The sequence below is a fragment of the Acanthochromis polyacanthus genome, chromosome 19 (genome assembly GCF_021347895.1).
Source record: "Acanthochromis polyacanthus isolate Apoly-LR-REF ecotype Palm Island chromosome 19, KAUST_Apoly_ChrSc, whole genome shotgun sequence".
NCBI classification, from domain to species: domain Eukaryota; kingdom Metazoa; phylum Chordata; class Actinopteri; family Pomacentridae; genus Acanthochromis; species Acanthochromis polyacanthus.
Window position 1 is genome coordinate 29,321,236 of NC_067131.1, and position 26,734 is coordinate 29,347,969.

Consider the following 26,734-nt stretch of genomic DNA (forward strand, 5'->3'; position numbering starts at 1 on the left):
AATCAAAGACGTCATTGATTATCTTCTTAGTTGTTTTTTGTTTTTTTATTGTTTTGTTTCAAATCCAGGTCAACAGCATACAATTTTCAGGGTCCTCAGTTAGCTCAGTGGAAAGTGAGGACCGGCTGTAGGTCCAAGAGCATGCTTGCTCAGCAAACGGCCCCCGGATCGATACAAAAGGAAAAAGGTCACTGCCGTCCGTTACCATGACATCAGAGAAATCACTCTCAACAATCCACACGGGGGGCAGGGGAAGAGTGATACCACCGGGTGAAAAGAAAACAAAATACTTTTTTTTTTTTTTTGTCCAGGTGCTTTCAAAATGAAACTACAACTAAAAATATGTTCACTGTCACGCTCTTAGAAGAAGCTCACAACCCCGTCGACAACCTCACTTCAGTATCCATCAGTCTGGAGATAAAATCCATCTGCTGCAACAGGGCACAAAGTTATGATGGAAAAAGAAACCAAGAGTGGTGATAAAAGGCCTGAGGATGCTTCAGTCAGCGGGAGACGTACCGAGGACATGATTAAAAGGAGATTCTGGATCGATCGGGACGGTTCAGGAGCAGAAAATACGCTAAATGTGTAGCTTGTTAGCTTTAGCTCGTTAGCGCTAGCCGTGTTTCGTTGTCAAGAAAATTTGAAGTGAACATTTTAAAAGTCACAAAAAAACCTAAAAGATAACGTGGAATGGGTGCGTTTCTGTCAACTGGTTTGGAGAGAATTAATTCTGTCGTCAGAAGGTGGCGCTACAGCTGCAATGAACAGGGAAAAAGAAGAAGTCGGTCGACAACGGCAAAATAAAACTTGAAGATTAAGCAACATTTTGGCATCTTTGAGAGCAAAATCAGTGAGAAGAGCAACATTTTTGAATTTTTTGTTATTTGTTAGCATTTTCTAATGTGATACTTCAAAATTAGCATAAAAATGCATTAAAGCCAATTTCATTTGTCTTTTTTCTTGCATTAACTACACATAATCAAAGTCATGCATCTAACTTTTAATCACACAATACCCTTGTCCTTAAAATGACACCAGCTATGAAAAAAATCTCATCATATTCGGCCACTTTATCAGGTTAATTCACCGGTTAACCATTAGCATCACTTTTCAACATGTAGTGTAGTTCAGCAGTTCATCAGAAATGGACATAAGAAGTGTTTAGTTAAATGTTCTTAGCTGGTGTTTGCTTTGAAAGGGTGAATTTGACCTAAACCAGGATCTTTTTCCAAACATGGGAAAGTAGTTTTGGGGCCTAAACTTAAAGAAACGGCAGCTATGTGACCTTTATCTGCTCGACCTTCTTATGAAGCTTTTATTTAAACCAGAAAAACTCCAGCCCGTCCATCAGTGGTGAATATGATCTTTGTCTGCATCTCCTAGACATCGGCAGGTTTGACGGAACAGCAGCTTTTGATGCCCTGAGAATGTAAACAGGTTGAGTGTGGATTGACATTGGTGTGTTCTGGTTTGGTTTTGCTAACTGGGTGGATGTTGAGCAGCGGCTGCCAGATGTTAAGAACAGGTACTTGGTCGCAGTATTCAGAAAATCCAAAAGAAACCAGCTTTAACCGACCGTCCTTATACACCTACAGCTGACTGTACTGAGCTAAAGGGTCAGTTCACTGAAATTACTACACAGGGAAATACTTTTTACTTTACATTTTTACATGAAGAATTTTTACTCGTCTGAGTTTCCAAAGCTCCAATGAATCAATTTCCATTCTCTTTAATTTCATGGTGGATGTTTTGGCTTGAGCTGTGCTTTTCCTGCTATCACATGTCTGCTGTAAAAGAACCGCTGTATTTGAGTGGAGTTAGTCTTGACTTACCAGATGTTGACTTTGGAACTTTCTAGTGAACATTTCACGAGTCATTCTACTCCCCCTCCACTATCTCTTTCCAAAATCCCCCTTTGCTATTAAAAACCAACAACTACAACCTCCAAGAGGCAACCTACATGCTGAAAATGTCTGTTTTTGCAGAGAATCTGGATGATGTAAGAAGCGACAAACTTGCGGGGACACCAACACTACATCCTGGGCTTGGAAACACCGTCGAGATCTGGATATATTTAAGAACTAAAATATGTCTTATGTGTTTTATTTTATTAGAATTTGGATGGTGTAATAAATGAAACAGCTATTTTTAATAAACTTATGAATAGTCCCCCAATACCATTCCTACGTCACTATTCTGGGGCATCACCACTACATCCTGGGCTGGAGATGTTGTGGAGATAAATCTGGATATATTTAAGTACTAAAATATGTCTTGTGTGTTTTATTTTTTTATAATTTGGTTGAACTGACCCCTTAAGTCAAGACGAGCTTTCATTCTCAGCCCCTTTGCCACCACCGACAACCGTAGCTCCGTAAAAAAAGAAAAAAAAACTATAAAAAATGTCAGCAATGCTGAGCGTCCTTAATGCCCCCTGCAGGAAGAAGCTTTTGAGTTTTAAAAAGCAGATCGTCACCATCCTTCTCGCAGATTTACGGCAGCCCAGACGACCCCTTTGCACTCTGAGCAGCAAAGTCTTTGAAGGATGAGCGATGGGGTTGAACCCAGCAGGGGCCCTTTAGTGGAGGAACCTCGGTTACGCTCCGAAACGAGTAAGGAAACAAAAGAAGAAGAACCATGGGGGATGTGAGAGTGACGGAGAGGAGAGTGGCGAGCACCAGTTGTTTTCTAAAGCACCTCACGGCTAAAACTCTGTGAGTCAGTGATAAGGATGGAGATGGGCGTGATATCAGAGGAAAAAAAAGAAAATACAGCTGATAAAATAAGCTACATATTGTGCCTGATCAAGTTCAAAACCACCAAATCCAAAAAAGCTACGATTCCAACAAACCAGCGAAAGATCTTTAGGTGTCAAGTCAAAACGTGGGATTTAATTTAATACTGAAAATAGAAACTCTCTACTGAGGTGGGGTAACTCTGGAGCTCTTTCAGGTCTGATGATTGTACTTTAAGGGGCTTTAAGGGCCAAAGAGACTTAGAAAAACCTGACTGAGCAGAGTCCACGCTGAAGATTCAAAACTTTAAGATATGCGCTACAATCTGATAATAATTAAAAAAAGAAGAAGAAAATTAAATAACAGTGTCATTCCTCAAATGTATTTATACACAGCAAGATTTTCCAGAAGACGTTGTGAGAGTGAGAGCGGCACTGATGTGAGAAAACATCCAAACACTTGAGTCTTTGCTGTCGTCCTGAGTCACAGCAGGATGTATCTGAGCCATGAGGGAGGCTTATTTTGGGGGTGATGGGGCGGCCTCGGCCAAAAGTGCTTTACCTAAAACCCGCCGCTCACCGGAGCCGCTGTGAGGAGGGACACAAAACACAAAACAGTCTGGTTTAACCTTATTTACTCGGTGAAATTCGATGTAAACGAGCGCGTCCCTCGAGCAGCCGGCGAGGCGGGGAGGGCGGAGGCGTCGACGTGAGGCGAGGGACTGAACGAAAACGGGGCGTCCGAATCTTGCAGCTGGTCCTGGAGCAGTGGCTGATCAGGGCGTGGAAGCAGGGCGGAGGGCTTTAACTGCGGGGCAGGCTGCACATTTCACAGTGCTCTGTGCCGGGCTGGTTCATGAAGGTGCAGTGGAGGCAGGACCACATGGCCGAGGAGGAGGCCGGAACCGAGGGGCCGCCCATGGCCCCGTAACCCAGAGAGCTGGAGGGCTGCCCACCCACGGTACCTGCAGGGACAGGAGAGGGGTTGCAGGTGTTACTGAGGGGCAGCATGTCACACTGCAACTTGTTTTATAGCTCCTATCCAGGCTATTTTCTCCTCACTAGATCCTTGCTTGTGTTCTGTCTACTCTCAGATGTACGCTATCGATTGTATTCAACTTTAGAAAAGTAACTTTGTACAAAAAATTCCATGTAAACATGCATCTTTAAAGAGCGTTCTGTATTTTGCATCTCAATTCTGTCATTTTTTGTCACAGTTTTGGCAGTTCCTATCTTGTTTTTTCCATTCCACGTCTCTTTGTGACAGTTTTTTTTATCTCCACATACACTAGATATTGAACTATGTCCATGTTTCCAGCCTCTACAGACTCTTCTCATCAGTAGAAAGATGTTTATCCATGTTAAATGTACCTTCAATAACTCTGTTCACTGTTTCTAAGACATGCTACATTTATTTTATTGATCCAGTAACTTTGATTTTCCTCTCAGGATCATTTTGGACACTTTTTATCAGCCATTCAGGCAAGTTTAAGTCATTTTAGACATTTTTTGGGTTATTTTGTAAAAATCTGAGCCATTTTTCACCACTTCTGAATCCATTTTAGACAATTTTCTAATTTTTTTTGTTTCTGAGCTGTGCTGTATTTATTTTATTGATGCAGTAGGTTGGATTTTCCTCTCAGTCTCTCTGTGGAATCACTACCTGCAGTTCAACCTTAACACTTTGTCACAGCAGAGTTGGTTGGATTTGGTCAAATGTTCCCAATTGTGCCGTTAAGCACAGAGTTTTTTGTGCTTTTCTGTGTTTTACAGGATTTGATGCAAGTGGGTTATTTTTGGTGTATTTTGGTGTGTGCATTTCTAAATGAGGAAAGTAATTTTGATGAACTGTCACAATTTCAGGCTTAGATTTGGTGTGGAAGTAGCTTGAGGATCATCTGAAAGTTAAAAACCAGACATTTCTTTCAGTTTTTTACAGTGTCTTGCTCAGATAAATGATGTAATGTTGGTGATTTTCTTTAACACTGACCTGCCTTTCCAACTCACCAGTCAGCATTTGAGGGTTTGGATGGTCCACTGATAAAGTAACCATCCCAGTTTGACATAATATGTACATTAGAGCTCAAAGTAAACAGGCTGAGGTACTCACTGCACAGCTGCTCGATGGTGGCCCACTGCTCAGACTTCTTCCAGGTCTGTGCCAGATCTTCATTTGAAGTCTTCACGGCATCGAGTAGCAGCCCGATGCTGTCCTGCAAACACAAACACAAACACAAACCCTCATCCATCCACTGGTAAAAACACACCATCAGCTGTATTGTTTGGTGAGGTTTTACAGAAAACGGGTCGTCACAGAGAAACAGCGCTTTGAAAATCGGCCTGAACAAAAAGGTCTGAGTGAAAACATCCTCTGGACGCTAACCGGCTCCAGACTGCAGAGGAATGTGGCCACATTCTGCACCGCAAACGCAAAACAAATGGAGGTTTTTGAAGTGTTGACTTACTCTCAGAGGCATGACTTCATTGGTGACGAGGAAGAGGAGCAGGTGGAAGTCCGACACGATGTCCAGGAATGATGCCGAGGTGCACTGGGACAGGTACGTCGCTAAACTGTGGAAATCCTGCAAACAAACGACAACGAAAACATGCAGAAGTGTCGCTGAACTCTGGAAGCTGTGGACTCTAAAGGTCAGCCTGATTTTCTCTGGTCAGGCTGAATGTCAACAAGTCATTCATTACATCTGTGAACTTATCTGAACCTTCTGAGGTCATTTGCACTTCATCATTTACACATTCTGTTCATTTGCACATTTATGTACACCCTTAAAAAAAGATGGCAATATTTCCCAGACTTCATACGGCCTTTTTAAATCCTCAAACTACACTTAAAAGGAAAATGAATGAGATTGATCAAATGACACCTTCACTAAAGACTCCAAAAACCTACTTTAGTAGAAGGTGAACCCTGTATTACTTCTATTAATGCAAAAAGTGATTTATTCCATCATATTATTTGACACGATTCACCTGCAGTTCATTCATGCACCCTTAATGTAATTATTTATGTATTTTTCAGCTTCTTTCTGAGGTTTCTGTATGCACACTTTATCAACTGCATCTGCTTTCCTTGATTTGTTTACAAAACTGGACTGGAAAGTGAATAAAATGTGCAAATATTTAGATATCTGGACAGTATTTGTGATTGAATCCAATGACAGAAGGTTTAGATGAGCTAATCCAGCAGGTACTTACTTGTGTTTCTCCCAGGATGTCGCGGTTCTCGATGGGGAAGCGTTGTGTTGAGGAAAAGGTGTACTGAGGGTCCTTTGGAAAAGTTGTAGTTATCTGTAGGAGAAAATCAAAAAGGGAAGTAGTCTAGAAAGGCAGTGTCTGTGCGGTGTGTTAATAAATGTGTGCATTTCACTCACATCTATGATAAGGTACTCCACGGGTAGAGGCCGAGCTAGAAACGTGACGTCATTTCCAAATTTGTCTTTGTCCTGTCAAGTCAAACACAAACGCCAACATCTGGATGAACCCAAACAACTAAATATTCAACTGGAGGTCATTATTCTGATGCAAAGACGAGCACTAAGTGTGTCCATCCCGCTATGTTTAATCACAGCTGCCTGTGTCGTACCTTGTAGAAGACATCGGGGACGTACTGCTCAGGGCTGGACTCTTTCGCGTAGCCGAGCTCTGGAGCATCTTTGCAGGGCAGTAGGCACTCGTCTCTCACCAGAGCCATGCACTGGTTGGACACCTGGTATCCTTCAAAGTGCACCTGGTTATCTGGACCGCCTGCAAGCAGAACACAGAAACACAAATACTGTGATAAATGTAAAACTGTGACCTTTTAACTCCTTATGAGACAATTTCATGTTTTCCATGAAAACTCACACTTTTATCCATGTGCTAACATAACTGCACAAGGGTTTTCTAATCATCAATGAGCCTTTCAGCACCATTAGCTAACACAATGTAGCATTAGAACACAGGAGTGATGGTTGCTGGAAATGTTCCTCTGTACCCCTATGGAGGCATTCCATTAAAAATTAGATGTTTCCAGCTACAGTAGTCATTTAGGACATTAACAATCTCAACACTGGATTTATCATTCATTTAATGTTTTCTTCATTGAAAAAAGGCTTTTCTTTCAAAAAAAGGTAAGTGACCACAAACTTTTGAATGATAATGTACATGAATTAAAGTTCTTCTATATTAGCTAACATTGATATTTTAGGTTAAAATTGCACTATATTATTTAAATCTACTCAAAAAGGAGTTTAAGTTTCTCTGCATTAAAGCTGTTCCCTTTTAGTTTAAGTTGCTCTTAATGAGCTAAAGTTGCTCTACATTAGTTAAAGTTGCTCTAAATGAGATAAAGTTGCTCTACATTAGTTAAAGTTGCTCTCAATGAGTTAAAGTTGCTCTAAATGAGTTAAAGTTGCTCTAAATGAGTTAAAGTTGCTCTAAATGAGAAAAAGTTGCTCTACATTAGTTAAAGTTGCTCTAAATGAGATAAAGTTGCTCTAAATGAGATAAAGTTGCTCTACATTAGTTAAAGTTGCTCTAAATGAGAAAAAGTTGCTCTAAATGAGATAAAGTTGCTCTATATTAGTTAAAGTTGCTCTACATTAAAGTTGCTCTACATTAGTGAAAGTTGCTCTACATTAGTTAAAGTTGCTCTACATTAAAGTTGCTCTACATTAGTTAAAGTTGCTCTAAATGAGATAAAGTTGCTCTACATTAAAGTTGCTCTAAATGAGATAAAGTTGCTGTACATTAGTTAAAGTTGCTCTAAATGAGATAAAGTTGCTCTAAATGAGTTAACGTTGCTCTAAATGAGAAAAAGTTGCTCTACATTAGTTAAGTTGCTCTAAATGAGATAAAGTTGCTCTACATTAGTTAAAGTTGCTCTACATTAAAGTTGCTCCACATTAAAGTTGCTCTACATTAAAGTTGCTCTACATTAGTTAAAGTTGCTCTAAATGAGATAAAGTTGCTCTACATTAAAGTTGCTCTAAATGAGATAAAGTTGCTCTACATTAGTTAAAGTTGCTCTAAATGAGATAAAGTTGCTCTAAATGAGTTAACGTTGCTCTAAATGAGAAAAAGTTGCTCTACATTAGTTAAAGTTGCTCTAAATGAGATAAAGTTGCTTTAAATGAGATAGTTGCTCTACATTAGTTAAAGTTGCTCTAAATGAGAAAAAGTTGCTCTAAATGAGATAAAGTTGCTCTATATTAGTTAAAGTTGCTCTACATTAAAGTTGCTCTACATTAGTGAAAGTTGCTCTACATTAAAGTTGCTCTACATTAAAGTTGCTCTACATTAAAGTTGCTCTACATTAGTTAAAGTTGCTCTAAATGAGATAAAGTTGCTCTACATTAAAGTTGCTCTAAATGAGATAAAGTTGCTGTACATTAGTTAAAGTTGCTCTAAATGAGATAAAGTTGCTCTAAATGAGTTAACGTTGCTCTAAATGAGAAAAAGTTGCTCTCCATTAGTTAAAGTTGCTCTAAATGAGATAAAGTTGCTTTAAATGAGATAAAGTTGCTCTACATTAGTTAAAGTTGCTCTAAATGAGAAAAAGTTGCTCTAAATGAGATAAAGTTGCTCTATATTAGTTAAAGTTGCTCTACATTAAAGTTGCTCTACATTAGTGAAAGTTGCTCTACATTAAAGTTGCTCTACATTAGTTAAAGTTGCTCTAAATGAGATAAAGTTGCTCTACATTAAAGTTGCTCTAAATGAGATAAAGTTGCTGTACATTAGTTAAAGTTGCTCTAAATGAGATAAAGTTGCTCTAAATGAGTTAACGTTGCTCTAAATGAGAAAAAGTTGCTCTACATTAGTTAAAGTTGCTCTAAATGAGATAAAGTTGCTCTAAATGAGATAAAGTTGCTCTACATTAGTTAAAGTTGCTCTACATTAAAGTTGCTCTACATTAGTGAAAGTTGCTCTACATTAGTTAAAGTTGCTCTACATTAAAGTTGCTCTACATTAGTGAAAGTTGCTCTACATTAGTTAAAGTTGCTCTACATTAAAGTTGCTCTACATTAGTTAAAGTTGCTCTACATTAGTTAAAGTTGCTCTTAATAAATTAAAGTTGCTCTATATTAAGTTGCTCGACATTAGTTAAAGTTGCTCTATATTAGTTAAGTTGCTCTACATTAGTTAAAGTTGCTCTGTATTAGACAAACCTTTGAATGGTAGTTTTTGCATGAGACCCAAACTCGGGCATCTTTAAATTAATTTAATGATGAAAACAAAACAATAACGATACCAGAAATAGGAAAAACGTAGAATATCAGACCTAATAATTAGCCAGGCAGATTAGTCATTAATCTCTAAAGTTTTTTAACTTAACAAAACCAGAAAACAAAACGATAAAGTGGAGCTAAGAGAGCAGCTGAACCTTCTAATTTGATGTTGGATCAAAGAATGTATCTGAAAAACAACTCCTGTGATTGATTACTTATTAAAAACATCAAAAGCAAACTTTATGCTCGTTAAATTCTGATCTGATTTAATTCATCTGCTTTAAATGAGTATAATCAGACTTAATTTGCCTCAAAGCGACACATCTCAGAGTCCACCTGACCCAAACACCAACAAAGACTCCGTTCAGGACGCTGTAACTGAAATAAACCGAGCATCTAAAGTCTTCTCAGCGTCGCACATGAGACTAATTTGCAAACAGATTGAGCCTGTGCAGCAGAGACAGTGAACCAGATGGACTTGGCTCTGATTGGCACCAGATGAGGAGCCGTGACGTCAGCGCTGGCCACCGGCGCCTCATTCATGCAAGTAACAGCGATGAGGTCACTGTTGGACCAAACAAGAAGGACTTGGAAGGTGAAAGCAGCTGGACTGGACCCAGCAGAGCCTCAGAGGACCGGCTAGTGTTACACTGACCTCCAAATGAACATGAACCATTTCTGTAGTTACAGTTCTGCAATGAGATGAACAAGTGACTGAGTTTCAAAGAACTTCTACAGGAAGTGGCTCAAAGAGGAACTTCTACCCCAAACCTATAGAAAGACACTGTTTGAGGAGACATTTGACATGGAGAGACTTGCACATATATATAAGGAGAAAATGGACTGAATAGAAGACTCAACAGAGAGACGCAGTTGACTGGCAACCCTAAGTGATTAGACCCTCAATTATTAGAACCTCAATGACAAGCTCTTTGCTTGTATGTTTGTTCGATGACAAAGTTTCAGACAAAATCCAGTTTTCTGGAAGCAAAAGCAGCACCATGACAGAACATTTTCACCTTGAAACTGAGGTGTACTGATGGTTTCTGGACCATTATTCTTCTTCAGAATCAGTTTCTGGTTGCAACATGCACGGCTGAACTACAGTGTTTGTGCTGCTGAGCTGCATCTAAGCCATTTCTAAGAACAAAGCGATTATTTTCACAGAAAATTACTTCTAAATATGACCCAGCAGAGCCTTAGCAGGCCTGGCTCGTGTTATGCTGCTTGACTGGCCTCAAATTTAACATGAACCATTTCTGTAGTTTCAGTTTTTCAATGACACGACTAGCTTAAAAAGAACTTCTCCAGGGACACCTAGTTTTTTTTTACCTTGTTAACATGCAGATGTTGTGTTTTTCATGGGCTAGAAGACACATCTTGAGCAAAATCAGCACCAAGACAGAACATGTTCACCTTGAAAGTGAGGTGTACTGATGAAAAAAAACAATCCTAAAGTTTCCTGGACCATTATTCTTCTTTAGAATCGGTTTCTGGTAGCAACATGTAAGGCTGAATTACTCCAAAATTACAATTTGTTATTATGTAGTGCAGAGTAGCTTTACAGTGTTTGTGCTGCAGGGCTGAATCTAAGCCATTTTTAGGAACAACCTGATTATTTTCCCTGAAAATCGTCTAAATATGTAGTTTAGATATACAGAGTGAGTTTTTAGAGGTTTAACTTTTCAGTTAGACTGTAAATAAATCACACAATGCAAAGTTTTCTCTACCACTATAAGATTTAAGCACAGCATTTAACAGAAAGACTAAGAGAGAATATAATTTTTGCTTGATTGATTCTACAAGGAGTACTGCACTATCTGCAGACTAGTGAGTGTTTTCAGTTGAGTCAAAGTGAGTGTTTTAGCATCAGTCGATACCAAAATTAATATCCAGATAGTGCTGTAGCGAACAAATATCCGGATATTCGGGTCCAGCCCGAGAAAGGACCAGTAACTCCGACATCCAACTAACCACATCTTTTTGTAAAAAGACAATACTGAAGAATTAGAAATATTTTCAGCCAAATAAAACCTTTATTTCTTGGTAGGCGACGCTACACCCTTCTGAAAGACCCTAAAATATCTCATTTCTTTGCTGTTTTTCATCGGGGGATGGCTGTAATTCCATATACCAACCAATGTGATCAGTGAGAGAAAAATTCAGTAAAGAATAAAGAGCCACTGAACATACCTGCTTCACATTGTATTATCTTATTTAAAGATCATGTGGTGTTATTCCAAGAAATTAAACTTACCTGTAGCGACGACGGTCACAAATTTGGATCCGAAGTGTCCGTCTCGAGACAGTTTGCAGGGGTTTGAGTGTTTGTTCTGGAAGTATCCCGCTGTGATGCACTCCTCTGCACTCAGGTAATGTGAGTCCTGACGGAGGCAAAACGATGTTTATATCACGAGGAGAACGCAGCATTAATCTGTCGATCGGTTCACCTTTGAGTCGGCCGTGTCCTCACCTTGTTTCTCGAGTAGCGGACAGTTCCTATCCTCGTGTCCTCGGACAGCAGGTCGGTGAAGATCCATCCCACCTACGGAACAAGAAAAAGACCAAATATGTGAGGTGTAGTCAGTGATTATAATATTATACGACATTATATGAACCCTTAAGAGCAGGGATCAAAAGAAAAACTTCAACAGGATTTTGATCTTTTGATATTTTATGCATTTTCTTACAACTAGCAGCCACCTAAACACAAACTAGAACATATACTGCAGTTCAAAACTTTGGGGTCACTTAGAAACGTCCTTATTTTTTTTTAAAGAAAAGCATTTTTTTTTTTCAATGAGGATAACATTAAATGAATCCAGTGTAAACATTGTTAATGTGGTAAATGACTGTTCTAGCTGGAAACAGCTGATTTCTAATGGAATATCTCCATAGGGGTACAGAGGAACATTTCCAGCAACCATCACTCCTGTGTTCTAATGCTACATTGTGTTAGCTAATGGTGTTGAAAGGCTCATTGATGATTAGAAAACCCTTGTGCAGTTATGTTAGCACATGGATAAAAGTGGGAGTTTTCATGGAAAACATGAAATTGTCTGGATGACCCCAAACTGTTGAATGGTAATGTGTATAAACACCTGAAGGCGTCACAGGAAAAACACATAACACTGGCAGTAAGTGGTTGACAACAGACTGGAAAAACTGGATGTAAATCTGGTTTTACTGAGTGCTTTAACACAGGGGTGTCAAACTCATTTTAGTCCAGGGGATCAGTAAAATCACAGCATAACAAACCTATAAATAACTTTGATTTACAGCAAAAAAAATGCAATTCTGAAAATGTTCACATTTAATGAATTATCTTTTTGCAAAACAACATGAACAACCTGAAGTTTCTAAAGAAAAATAAGTGTAATTTCAGCGATACTATGCCTCAGTTTATCATTTACAACTTACAGATCAGAGTGTCTACAAATGCAGGAAACATTTAGTCCCAGGTATCTGAAACTGAACAATATAGTGTCTTACTTAACGATCAAAACAGCTCGTTAAGATACAGCATTCACTTTAAATTTACAGTTTCACAAAGTTGGCCGTATGTTTGACACCCCTGCTTTAACGGTTCAATGGTGGGATCCGTGAAACGCCTTGAAGCAAAACTCTGCCTCAAACCTCCACTTCAAATTTCAGTTTATGCAAATTGCAAGTACGCAAAGACTTAAAGATTGGCCTCAGGCGGAGCTCCCAGAACAAAGACCGACCTTGCACAGCCCCAGTTTAGCAGCAATTTCATCCACAGCTGCAGCTTTGGGATCCTCCAACAGCTCCAGGCTGTTCTGAGTGGCATTCTGAAACCCAGCAGGGAGCGTCAGACAGACAAATACAAAACAGACCAAGCAAAAGACATTTAAACTGACTTCATGAAGAAAGAAATGCATTCAGCAGTAACTTAACATTTTTACACTGACTGAAAATCATCCAAAACATTCTAGACTTGTCTGATGCTCAAAAAATGGTCCAAAAATAACTTAAACTTTGTCCAAAATGGCTTCAAATTTCTCCAAAATAATTGAAAATGTCCAAAATCACTTAAAATTCAGTTAATGTCTGAAAAAATAGTCCAAAAATGAATCAGTACTTGTCAAAAAAAAAAAAAACGGAAACCTAAAAACTTGTCCAAAACGATTCAGAAAATTGTCTAAGATGGCTTGAGAATTGCTAACAAATGGCTCAAATGTCTGCCAAACGACTAAAACAATTGTCTAAAATTACTTAGACTTGCCTGAATGTCTAAACAAAATGCCCAAAATAACTTAAGATTTGTCCAAAATGATCATGAGAGGAAAATCAAACCTACTGGATGAAAAACATAAAGTCAGCATGGCTCAGAAACAGTGAACAGAGGAGCAAGTTAAAGATACATTCAGCATGGAGAAACATCTTTCTACTGATGAGCAGAGAGAAAACATCTGGAGAGGCTGGAAACATGTACATATATTTATAATCACAGTGAATCGAAATTTGTCAAAAATGACTCAAATTTGGTCCAAAGTGACTTCAGCTTGTCTAAAAGAGTTTTAAAAATTGTCCAAGATGACTGAAACTTAGAAACTTGTCCAAAATAATTGAGAAAATTGTCTAAGATGGCTTCAGAATTGGTCAAAAATGGCTTAAATTTCTGCAAAATAACTAAAAAATTGTCTAACATCAATTAAACTTGACAGAGTTGAGGCTGTTCTGAGTTCAGCAGGGAGCATTACATTGATAAATACAAAATAGACCAAGCAAAAGATATTTACACTGACTCAAAGGCAGAGCTGACTTCTCTTTCTCACCTGTGGGGGCTCGTAGATGGCAGCCACCTCAGCTCTGATGCCCAGAGGGATGTCTGTGTGCTCGGTGTATCTGCCGTACAGGTAGCCCATCCTCTGGCTGCCCGTCTTCCTCCAGAAGTCCAGGAAGCGATCAGCAATGGTGTGATTCTCAAACATGATGTTGTCCACGTGTCGGTATTTCTGCAACAAGAACACAAAAATTAAACTGTCTCCAACTTAGTCCAGGTTTCTTTAATTCAGTTCCAGCAGCATGTTGAAGTGGGAAAGACACTGAACACCAAAGCCATGTGGACTTATTCACTCTTTATCTTAATCATCTGAACCCCCAAAGTTCTCCAACAGGTTTGAAATGCATCCCTACAATTACACCATTTATCAGGGCCAGAACGTTCACACAGACAATCATCAGATTCTAAACTTTTTAATGATCTTTGAATGGTTTCATCACAAAAAAAGAACCAAATGTTAGCTTAAAATTGTATTATATTTATCTCACTTAAAGATTGGCCAAAAATAAACTGAAAATTAAAAAAAAATCACCAAGATGACACCATTAACACGAGCAAAACCAAGTTTTTTTTGGCTATAAAGCAAACCCCGAAGACCCCCATACCAAACTGACGACTCTAGATAGCTACAATTAGCATCTGAGTATTTGCAAATGTGGCTGCAGGGCTCCCTTGGCTTTGTCAAACAATAGAGCACTCAAACAGACAATCAAGCAGACGACCTTTTTACATATTCCTGTGGGGTGACTGCCTGGGTGTGGAACGGTGCTGTTTACAGATCAACAAGCTGCAGGTTGCCTACCCCTGCTCTATATCCAGGATACAGTGTAACTAAATATTCAGACAGAGAGATTGAAACAGTTCTTTTGTAATGTTTTCATGTCAGACACTTCTTAATACATCCTCAGCAAAAAAGAAAAAAAAAAACATGGTTTGATATCTTCCTAACATTTTGTCAAATCGTGCAACGAGTCAATCCAAATTAAAAACCCTACTGAGCAAGAAACTGTTCAAACTAAAAGAATTTTCAGATTTTCAGCTTTAAGATGCTCCTGAAACTGCCCATTTGTGATATAACTGGAAATTTAATCAAATCTAGGCAGAAAAATCACACGAGTTCATCAGAAAAAGGACCTTAATTTACATGTGATTTAAATATTCAGCAAAAAATAAACTATTTACATCAGATACTGCAAAGAAAGGAAAAAAAACTGTGTTTCTTACAGAGAATCATACCAAAACTTCTGAGTTTTCAAATAAACCATAGACAGTGTCAGAGTGATGCGGCAGAATAATCAAAGCTACTGGATGAACAAAATAAAGTCAACATGGCTCAGAAACAGTGAACAAAAGAGCAAGTTGTTGCAGATACATTTAGCATGGTGAAACATCTTTCTACAGATGGTGAACAGAGTAGGGAGAAAACGTCTGGGGAGACTGGAAAGATGGAAATATTCATATTTAAAGTGTCCAAAATGACTCAAATTTAGCCCAAAGTGATTTTAGCTTGTCTAAAAGAGTGAAAAAAAAATATCCAAGATGTGACTGAAACCTAGAAACCTGTCCAAAATAACTGAGAAAATTGTCTTCAAAATGTGTGCAAAGTGGCTCAAACCCTTCTGATTCACTGAAAAAAAAAGATTAAAAATGACCCCAAATTCATTCAAATGTCCTAAAGCTCTCTGAATTCCCAAAAGATGGTCCAGAATAACACAAAATTTATCCAAAATGGTTTAAAATTGGTGAAACGTGACTAAAACAAGGAAGTTTGGCCAAAAAAATAAAGAAAATTGCTTCAGAATTGGTCAGAAATGGCTCAAATTTCTGCAATATAATGAAAAAAATGCCCAAAATGACTAAATATTTGTCCAAAATGATCATAAGTGGAAAATCCTACATCACTGAATCAATCAAATAAATGCAGCAATGGTCAGAAACAGTGAACAGAGCAGCAAGTTGTGGGAGATACATTCAGCATGGTGAAACATCTTTATGGAGATGATAAACAGAGCAGAGAGAAAAAGTCTGCAAACATGGAGACAGTTTAATATCTACAGTATGTAGACACAAAAACTGTCACAAAAACACATGGAACGGTAAAAACACAATAGAAACCACCAAAAATGTGACACTAAACAACAAAATTGAGCCACAAAATAATCACAAAGAGGCAAAACAACCACAAAAATTAGGCCACAGTGGGGAAAAATGTACTGGTCACGTATTTCAAATGTGATATTTGTCTGAATACTGAATTAAAGAGCCTGACTATATCTTTAAAGACAGGTTGTGGTAACACACCTGTCTGTTGAGTGTGATGGCGCTGGGCTGACACTTGGTGCAGATCCCCTCTGGCCAGGGAGGATGACCTTCACAGCCGGACTTTATCTTACAGCTGATGTTCTCTAGAGCCGCAAACTTCCCTCTGAAAGAGATCAGAACCTCCTCAGCATCCGGCACAAGACTCAAACACAAACATGGGAAGATCAGAAACAGCTCCTCACTTATCGGCTCCACCGGTCAGCTTGCGAAGATACGCGTGGAATGACATGTGCTTCACTGGAGGGTCCAGGTGATTCAGGTAGTCTTCGTCAAAAGGCTGGAGGGCAAAAAAAAAAGAAGTAAAATTAGAATCCTTCAGTGACTTTTTGTGCCATTTTTTTAAATTATTTAAGCATCCACTTGTGTCTTCCTTTTTAGTTATTTAAGCATCTTTTTGTATCAGTTTTATCATTTTTATGGTATTTTAGAATCTTTTTATTTTTTAATTATTTAAACGTCCTTCTGTGTCTTTTTGTCATTTTTTTTAGTTATTTAGGCATCATTTTGTCATTTTTTCCTGTCTTTTTGTGTAATTTAAGCATCTCCTTGTGTGACTTTTATCATTTTGTCATTTTTATGGTATTTTAGAATCTTTTTGTCTTTTTATCTTTGAATTATTTAAGCGTCCTTTGTGTCTTTTTATTTTTTAGTTATTTAAGCATCTTTGTGTGTCACTTATTTTGGCATTTTTATGGTATTTTAGAATCTTTGTGTGTCTTTTTATTTTTTAAATTATTTAAGCGTCCTGGGTCTTTTAGTCATTTTTTTTAGTTTAGTCATCATTTTGTGTCATTTTTTTCTGTCTTTTTGTGTTATTTAAGCATCTTCTTGTGTGATTTTTATCATTTTTATGTCTGTGTGTCATTTTTGTGGTAATTTAGCATCATTTTGTCTTTGTTGTGGTATTGTTGCATTCTTTTGTGTCTTTTTAAAAAATATTTAAGCATCCTTTTGTGTCTGTCATTTTTTTTAGTTATTCAAGCATCTCTGTGTAGTTTTTGCCTTTTCATGTCATTTTTGTGTTATTTTAGCATCATTTTGTCATTTTTGTAGTATTTTAGCATTCTTTTGTCATTTTGTCTTGTTTTTAGTTATTTAAGCATCCTCTTGTGCCATTTATCTGCCTTTTTGGGTAATTTTTGTGTTATTTTAGCATTGCTTTGTCTTTATGTGTCATTTTTAAATTATTTAAGCATTTTTTAGTCTTTTTGGTCTTTTTTTAATTATTAAAGCATCTTTTAGTGCCATTTTTATAATTTGGGCATTTGTGTGGTATTTTAGCATCATTTTCTTTCATTTGTGTCTTTTTGCATCATTTCTGTGTAACTTTAGAATCGTTTTGTGTCTTTTTTTTAGTTATTTACGCTTCATTTTGTGTCATTTTTCTGTCTTTTGTATCAGTTTTGTGTTGTCTAAGCATTACTTTGTCGTTTTTGTGTTGTTTTCGCATCCTTTTGTGTCTTTCTGTCATTTATTTGTAATTTAAGCATCCCTTTGTGTCATTTTAGCATCATTCTATGTCATCTTTGTGTGATGGAAGCATCAATTTATAATTTTTGTGTTATTTTAGCATCCTTTTGTGTAATTTTTTTCATTGTTAAAGCATCCTTTTGTGTCTTTCTGTCATTTATTTGTAATTTAAGCATCCTTTTGTGTAATTTTAGCATCATTTTATGTCATCTTTGTGTGATGGAAAGCATCAATTTATAATTTTTGTGTTATTTTAGCATCCTCTTGTGTCTTGTTATTTGAGCATCTTTTTGTGATTTTGGTATTTAATGGAGAACAATGAGGAACATAAAAATGTTGCAATAATATATACTCGATTACTAAAATAATCGATAGCTGCAGTTCTAAATTAGAATAAATTCCTCTTTTGTGTTCTGTTAGCAGTAAATAAAACAACTTCTCTTACCTCTAATGGTACACAGTGCACACATTTTCCAAGGGCGCCGTGGCGACATCTGAAACAAGAAGAGAATAATCAGGAATCCGATATCTGCATTTAATCTGCATCGTGTTTGTGTCCGAGTCTCCCTCTTACAGCTGTGGATCTCTGTTCCTGTAGATTTTGCCGTCCTGCTTGGCCAGATACTGATCGATCTCGTCCTCCTGGACCTGCGGCGCCGAGAAGGAACGAGGGATCATGGAGGACGAAGAGGAGGAGGACGAGGAGGAGGAGGACGAGAGGGATGGTAGTGACGAAGATGTGTGCGGGGTAGCCGTGTCCATCACCTCGGAGGAGGAGGAGGACGCTGAAGGGAACAGAAACAACATGTCCCCATGCCTAGAAATAAAAACAAAACAGAGAAAATAAGATGATTAAAGCAATTAAAAGATAAAACAAAAAGGAAAGCAATTAAAGGATAAAACAAAAAGGCAAGAAAACACCATCAGTGACTACATTCACACAGTAAAACCTCATTAAGTGGCTGCATTCTCTCATAATCCACACAGAATAATTAACCCTTGTGTTGTCCTTACCAAAAAATGTTGTTGCCTTGTCTGAAAAAAAGTTCAGAAAAATTTTCCCCAAATTTATAAAAATTTGCATTTTTATAATTTGTTTTTTTTCACCAAAAAATGCTCAAAAATTTCCTAAAACAATTTTGAAACTGTTGAAGTATTCACTGTGAAAAAAAATATATTTTTTTTTCCACATTTTTAAAACTTTAAAACAGGCCAATTTGACCCGCAGGAGGACAGGAGGGTTAAGTACAATGACTTTACTGGTAAATGCATCATTTATATTCAGCTATTCTGAAATTATCATCAATTTTTAGCTGTAACCTGCACAAATATACTATAAATATTTCCAGTGAATGATTAGTGTTTTGACAAGCTGATAAATATTGAAAAGTGTCAGACACTTTCTAGCAGTCAGTTTTGACAAATTTGTATCATTTCCGAAGTCCTGATAAGTCTGCAGTGTTTGATCTGTAGAAGGATCGCAATCATGTGATCTGACGTAGTGTTCACTTGTTGTCATAGTTACAGTGATGCCGTACCACAGAAATCTTTAACAAATCTGTGGATCCAGACCATAAGAAGCATCACTGCCAAAATCTAATCAGTTGGTCCTTGTGTCATTTCTGACCTTCCCTGAAAATTTCATCCAAATCTGTTCATCTGTTTTTGAGTAATGTTGCTGACAGAGAGATGGACAGACGTCACATAACTCTGCTGCGTTCCTTGGCGCAGTAATAACCAGGTTCAAATGACGTAATACACTGCAATTACTAACTTTTGATGTTGATTTAGAATAATTTAGGCCGATCAGACAGCAGGTAGAGTGATTTCAGTAGACTGTGGGACAATAACTTCATCTGGTGATAATGTGCAGATTGGTTTGATGTCAGTCAACCAACCCTACTGCTTTTACTCACTTGATCTTCAGCAGGCTGAGCGTTTTGTTCTGGGACAGGATCTCTCCGGTCTTGTTGCGGTTCAGGTAAACTGAGAACCCGTTGGAGTTGAACCCAAACTCTTTGGCCACCTGTGGGAGACGTGGAGGTCATGTGCTGATTAGAACAGACACCAGAATTATAAAAATATCAGCACACTTCCAGACTGTGAAGATCGTCAGACTTGTTAAATCACTCCGGGCTTATCTTTAATCTAAAGGTGTGTGCTTCCCTGGAATCTACACCAGAGAACTATTCGGATCACGGACGCCGGTGCTCCTGTTAAGACCAACCACTCTTCAAACAACATCAATCACTCACTCAAAGCAGATTAGCTCAGAGGCTCTTGGCACGAGAGGAAGTCGGCTTGTAGGAACACCTCTTAGGGTTGTTTCACAGCCCGCCAGACTGAGTTATGAAGAGCACTCTGAGCAGGCTGGCCAACAGAACGTCCCACGGCACCTGAACATCACATCACATATCTGACAGACACTCAGCCTGATGCTGAAGACTTAGGATGGACTTAACCCTGAGATGCTCCAGTGATTGGACCCTACACTCTAAAAATGACCTGTATAAGAATGAATATGCTTTTATGCCATTTTGGTTAAAAATAATCCCTTTTATTATTGTTTGTGCTATATTTTGGTCTACACAAGAATGATTTCATGTTTGAAATGGGTTTATTTTTCATTCCACAACAGATGATGAACGTTTTGATGATTAAAAAAGAAGACTACAACACAGAACAGCAATAGAAGAATGTCAGCATCCACTCTGTTGGCATTTTTCCACTCTTTTCCTTCGAGTTGTTGCTGCTCTCAGTCCCTCCAAGTTTGTGTACTTCATCACTTCTTGTATGATTATTATCAGTGATAAAGAGCTCGGGGTAGTAATACAAATATTACATGGTCTTTAAAATTTAAATAGAATGATGTCAAAAACATGAGTTTTCATAACACTCTCTATCCCCAAGGTTCACACTGTCTTTAGCAGGAATTTCTTTCACTTTGCTGCAGTAAATGGATTTGAATTCTCTCCAAAAATCTCTGAAACTGTCACCTCTTCCATCACTTTACATGTTTAAACAGAAGCTACAGCAGACCTCAGCCCACCGCTGCACAGGCCGACTGGTTCACTGATTTGTAGCATTAATTTAGGCTGTTTTTAATCTCTGTTAAAACACTTGTGTGCCCTTTTTTGCATATGCATTGTTTGTTATCTTTCTTCCTTGCCAGGTCATCACTGTAAAAGAGAAATTATTCTCAGCTGATCTTACCTTGTAAAATAAATCACGAATAATGTTTTTTTGAGGAATCGTTAGAATATGAAATTATAAAAACTTTTCATTACAAAGATATTGCAAGAAGACAACCTTACTTATGCTTCTAAGGGTTTATTCAGTGACCATTAGAAACAGGATGATTATCTCGACATTAAAACTGAATTCATGGCGTTTACTGCAAAGATTGCGCTGCTTCCATGACATCTAAACCAACAGACCATCATAAAACGGCTCCTGACAGTAAGAGCGCTGTGGGTTTTTTATTTATTTAAGGTCAGTGCTGATAAAATTAGCAGCAAACAGTCAGGAGGTTCTTTGAGCATAAAAGCCAGAACGGAGTATAAAACCTGCCAGACAGCGAGAGACGGAGCGTCACGTTGAGCTTCTTCTATTCGCTCTCAGCTGCAGAAATCTAACCTGCAGGGCTCAGAGTGTCTCTGGCCCGTCGGCCCCGTGGTTTTCTGTTCCACCCATCGCTGGCTGCACATCAGCGGGGAATGAAAACCATCCTTTGCATTGATCTGCAGTCTACACCATCCTGCCTTAACACGGATACATACATTTTTGATGAGGCGCTGCTGCAGAGCTCTGCTGCTAGCAGTCTGCTGGAGAGCCGTTCTATTTTAGGTCATTCAAAGCCAATGCTTCAAATGGTTCTGTAATTATTTTAGGTGCTTAAATGCAACTGAAGGTCAGATGGGACAGAGCAGATATTATATTTTTAAAAACATCCAAATTCGAGACTGAATGTGTCGTTATTTCATCTGTGCATTCGTCACATCCTTTCACACTGCGTCTGTGGAATGGTGTGAAGTAACGCCCGCGCCGTGAAGCAACCTGTCAAGCAGTTGTGATGACAACTGTGTACAGCTATGCAACATTCCTCGAACGCAAATTACCTTCTCAAAACCACATGTCAACAGTGGAAACCAGCAGAGGAGCGGAGCAGGACTGGCCTGCTCTGGTAATTCCTGCACAGCTTCACACATTAAAAGAAGAGAAAGCCCAGGAGAAACACATGCACACTCTGTGACCATGCAGTACAGACGAAACACACTAAAAGTGAGAAAGCTGCAGGAATAAACCCAAGAATTCACAGCTTTGAGGAGGCCTCAAATCACATGATTACCTAAAGCACTCAGAGCAAAACAGCAGACTTAGACCAGCATTCAAAAGCCATTTAGATATGCTCTTATTTTTGAAAGAAAAGCAACAAAGATGACATTAAATGAATGACAAATCCAGTGTAGACATTGTTAATGTGGTAAATGACTATTGTAGCTGGAAATGGCTGATTTTTAATGGAATATCTCTATAGGGGTACAGAGGAACATTTCCAGCAACCATCACTCCTGTGTTCTAATGCTACATTGTGTTAGCTAATGGGGTTGAAAGGCTAACTGATGATTAGAAAACCCTTGTGCAGTTATGTTCAGTTCAATTAAATTGTATCCGTATAGCACCAGTTACAATTCAGATTGTCTCCAGACACTTCACAGAACCCATGTGGCTCTGCTGGATCAGAATATGTGCAACAGAAAGTCTAGAAGCAGGTAAATGTTTGAATCGCTGTGTGGGGAAAGATTTAACACCAGTTTGAGGAGGGGATATCTGTCCATCTGTGTTTGGAATATTTTTTTACCCCTTCTTTCAAAACTGTAAAAACAACAACAAAAAAAACTCTCTTTCATTTTAGGCTCGGAAAACAACTAGCAAAACACTGCAGCTTTTCACACCCTTAACCATATGTGAGGATGCCGTTAGAAGTGGATTAAAGTGTTTACGAATGACAGAGTACACTTTACTAGCACATGAATAAAAGTAGGAGTTTTCATATTGACCTCAAACTTTTGAATGGTAGTGTACATGTGCAGGAAAACAACATCATCATCATCATATTTTACACAGTACTGTACCTTTTTCAGAAAAGCAGCAGCTGTCTCCCTCTTGGTAGAAGGAATTTTCTTCATCCCATCTGGGGACTGTACCCTGATGATCTAAATGAGACAAAACAAAGAAAAAAAACTGCTTTAGCTCTGCACAGTATTTCATTTCAGAAAGTAAGTAAAGCAAATTAACTCAAACACATCACAAAGCTTGATGTGCAAAGAAAACTCACATGGTTCTCATTTTCAGTGACTAACATACAAGAGAGGTCTGTCTGACAGCATCATTTACACTCATTTAGGGCTCATTTTAACCTTATTCAAAAGTTTGTAGACATGCGAGCTACATATGTTCACAGCAAAAAGAGCACGAGAAACAATGAAAGTAGCGAAAAGAAAAGCAATGTCAGCTATATGGAAATACTTGGTGAACTTCAGGGATGATGCTGATCATAAACAGTTTTCAACTGTGAACCACACAAGGCAACACAACTTATTTAAATCAGCAACACAAGGTTCTGTGTGACAAGCGTCAGATTCTTGAAAACACAAAGTACGGTTGCATGAATAAACTCAAAGTCTCCTCCCCATGGCTCACAAACAGCTTATCATATCTGTGTATAATAGAGCCCCAGCTTTTTTCAGTGGGTTTCCATACAGGTCTCCTGAGGCGTGCTAATCCGCAGACCTCCCCTGGTGGAGGATGCAGCCTGCAGAGAACGGCTTTGCGATCTAAAAACAACCCTGACCCTGTGTTACCCACCATTTCCATTTTACAAGCAATCCACCACTGAGAGCCTGCTTCAAACGCTAAACAACTTGCATTTTTGTATTTAGAACCTAAACCTGGACAGTTTCACCCTTATTGCTTTCTTTACTTATTTATTTATTGCGTATCATGGTTTAAGTTCCAGACCTTTACTTGTTATAGATACATTATACACAATATAATGCACAGTGAAATGTGTTGAGCACCTGTTCCGGATCAAAACAGTAGAAATAATGAGAAAAATGAAGAACAGAAACACATAAGAAATAAATATATATACACACTACTGTTCAAAACTTTGAGGTCACCCAGACAATTTAATGTTTTCCATTAAAACTCACACTTTTACTCATGTTCTAACATAATTGCACAAGGGTTTTCTAATCATCAGTTAGTCTTTCAACACCATTAGCTAACACAATGTAGCATTAGAACACAGGAGTGATGGTTGCTGGAAATGTTCCTCTGTACCCCTATGGAGATATTCCATTAAAAATCAGCCATTTCCAGCTACAATAGTCATTTACCACATTAACAATGTCTAGACTGGATTTATCATTCATTTAATGTTATCTTCATTGACAAAAAAAAAATGCCTTTCTTTTCAAAATAAGGACGTTTCTCAGTGACCCAAAACTTTTGAACAGTAGCGTATAGATAGACAGAAATAAGGAAAATAAAAAGATAAATCCTAGTGTCAAAGTGCTAAAATATATATATATATATACCAGGCGAAACGCAAACAGGATATCATGCTTTTATCGTTGTCACCATTTTTAATTATAAATGGGTTTCTTTGTGTGTCTGTCGTTATCGTGGTAACATTAAAACAATTACTTTGATAATTAAATTCAAAATAAACCTTTTTATTTCTGGCCTGGACTCAAACAGGTCATTAAAACTCATCAAATATCAATAAAAAGGACTTATGACAATTTTTTGTGCTACTACAGTTACACCATACAGGAAAGTTTCCAAACTTTTTACAGCTTTTGTTGAAATTATCACCCATTTTCTTTGCAGATGCACTCCCCTATTCATCACCCCCAATCCTACTAGAATTAGTAGCTGTTTCCAAACAGATTCATTCAAGTTGCGTGGTGAAAACGCCTGCATTTACATGGGATTGCCAGTGTTTTCGAGTATCATGCAGCTGTCCTACATATACAGTAAAACCTGGTCCAGATCCCAACACCTGCCAGTGAAAACACGGGCTGCCTCCCCCTCTCTCCCCACAGTGGTGTCACTTGTCAGGACGTTATGACAACGATGACAGTGCAAAAAAGTAACGATAACGTTCATTTAAGAGCCTCTACGTTCCTCATAAAGGCGCTTTTCTGCTGCAATATGAACTCATAGAAGTAAAAACGCTGTCACGGTGTGTTGGCGTTTCCACAATGAACAAAATATCACTTTTAGTGGATGAGCAACATCTTAGTATGACCACCAAGCCTGCTAATGTTTAGCTAACGAGCTGCTGGGCAACAACGCAGATGTTTTACTGCTAAATTTAAATGGTTATGTAGCTTCTCCGTTAGCCAACAATGATTCTTTTCATTCGGATGCCGTCAGCTAGCCTCGTAGCTAGGATTAGCCGGCTAGCTGCAGGCCCCAATCACTCAGTGCTAATGAGAAGCAGCTAACGTTAGCTAACTCGCTGAGCTAATTCTGCTGCCTCATCACTCCGGACTTGGGCTAAGCGGCTAGCTGATGTTAGCCGGGTCGAGCCGTTACCGGCGCCGGTGCGAGCCGCCGCTGTACTCACAATGTTATCCGCCATGTCGCTGGACCGAGAGCTCCCGGTAGAAACCGCCGAGTTGGAGGACAGACGGAGTGAAAACAGAAATACAACGCAGCGGTACTGTCTGTCTGTCAGCGAAACTCCATCACACAACTCAAACACCGGGTGTTACATGCATTAGTGTCCGGCCGTTTCCCACTGGTCCTACACAGGAACGACCCCGGCTGGAAACACACACATGCAGTTCCGCATTTGATAGATAGATAGATAGATAGATAGATAGATAGATAGATAGATAGATAGATAGATAGATAGATAGATAGATAGATAGATAGATAGATAGATAGATAGATAGATAGATTCTTCATTAATCCCAAGGGAAAATTTAATTGTTCCGTATTTATGTACACTTTGGTTATTTATTTTATTACTGTTATACTACATTCCTAGCCTAGCCGCGCTAGACAACCCACGGCAACGAATTTAATTCTCTGCCAGGGCCAGGGTGGGTCTAGTTACCCTCCATAAGGCTCGAGGCTGAATTCTCCTAAAACTGGCTGGACGAATCACCATGAAGCGTAGAGTCAGAAGGCGGGCGTAACTAAGTGATGACAGAGGCACGACGATTCTGACAGAAACAACCGGCGCACAATAAACAGTTATCTTTCGACTCAGCTTTGGCCACAGCCCTTAAAGATTTGAAGCTAAAATTCAACTTGAAAGATAAACAAAGGACGGCACTGAAGTGTTTCACTGAGAAGAAAGACGTATTTGGACTTATGCCGACGGGATATGGCAAATCCTTAATATACCAGTTGGCTCCGCTGGTTGGGAAGCTAATGGGACTTAGCCACAATCCGCCGGCGCTCTAGGAACTACGTCAGCCTATTCGTTGCGCTGATTGGTTGTATACCTACCCAATTGCTGCAGAGTGATTTGAAAGACAACCTTTTAGCCCGCCTCCCTCCCTGTCGAGCTTCCCTAGACCCTTGTGCCTTCAGAAACATGGGTCTAGCGCGGCTAGGCTACTACATTCCAGCTGTAGCAATGAAAATTTCCTCACTTTAAGATAATAAAGGGTTATCTTATCTTATAGAAAAATCTGTGCAACATCAGTATTTCTGTTCATTAAAAAGTCCGTACGATACCACTATCATGTGCAATAGTTATTGTTATAGCAGTTCTTTTTTAGAATACTAGTACTTATTTATATTTTGGTTGTTTGTTTTATAACTTTACACAGCATTTCTTTGCTGCTGTAACAATGGAATGTCTCCACTTCAAGGTAATAAAACATTATCTATCGAAAAACCTGTGAAGGAACAGTATTTTAATGTCAATATTTTCTTCTCAAGAAAGATTTTGGAAGATTTTGTGCAACACAGCTGTCTGTCTATATGTAAAACAACCTTGTGCAATATATTTTATTTTCCACATTCTAAGAAATATGTGTAATATCTGAATGTCTACATATGGTATCATCTGTCCAACTTCAGACATATATTTCTGGTTTATTGTTATACTTTTTTTGTTAGTGATCTCCTGATATTATATGC

General features: G+C 38.5%; 2 protein-coding genes across 2 annotated transcripts in view; one reads left to right on the plus strand and one right to left on the minus strand.

Moving 5' to 3' along the window:
* Positions 1-26,734, plus strand: part of LOC110964885 (gastrula zinc finger protein XlCGF57.1-like) — a 205,431-nt gene that overhangs the window by 154,078 nt on the left and 24,619 nt on the right. The gene's annotated exons all lie outside the window — the stretch shown is intronic.
* nploc4 (NPL4 homolog, ubiquitin recognition factor) lies at positions 19-25,369 on the minus strand. Its single transcript, XM_022213738.2, has 17 exons — positions 25,203-25,369; positions 22,699-22,779; positions 19,480-19,589; positions 18,138-18,380; positions 18,009-18,057; positions 16,276-16,370; positions 16,073-16,196; positions 13,764-13,943; positions 12,690-12,776; positions 11,438-11,509; positions 11,222-11,348; positions 6,339-6,499; positions 6,127-6,198; positions 5,951-6,043; positions 5,203-5,319; positions 4,848-4,950; positions 19-3,702 (listed from the first exon to the last, which is right to left on the minus strand). The coding sequence occupies exons 1-17, from the start codon at positions 25,215-25,217 to the stop codon at positions 3,542-3,544; spliced, it is 1,890 nt and encodes a 629-aa protein (XP_022069430.1). The 5' UTR covers positions 25,218-25,369; the 3' UTR covers positions 19-3,541.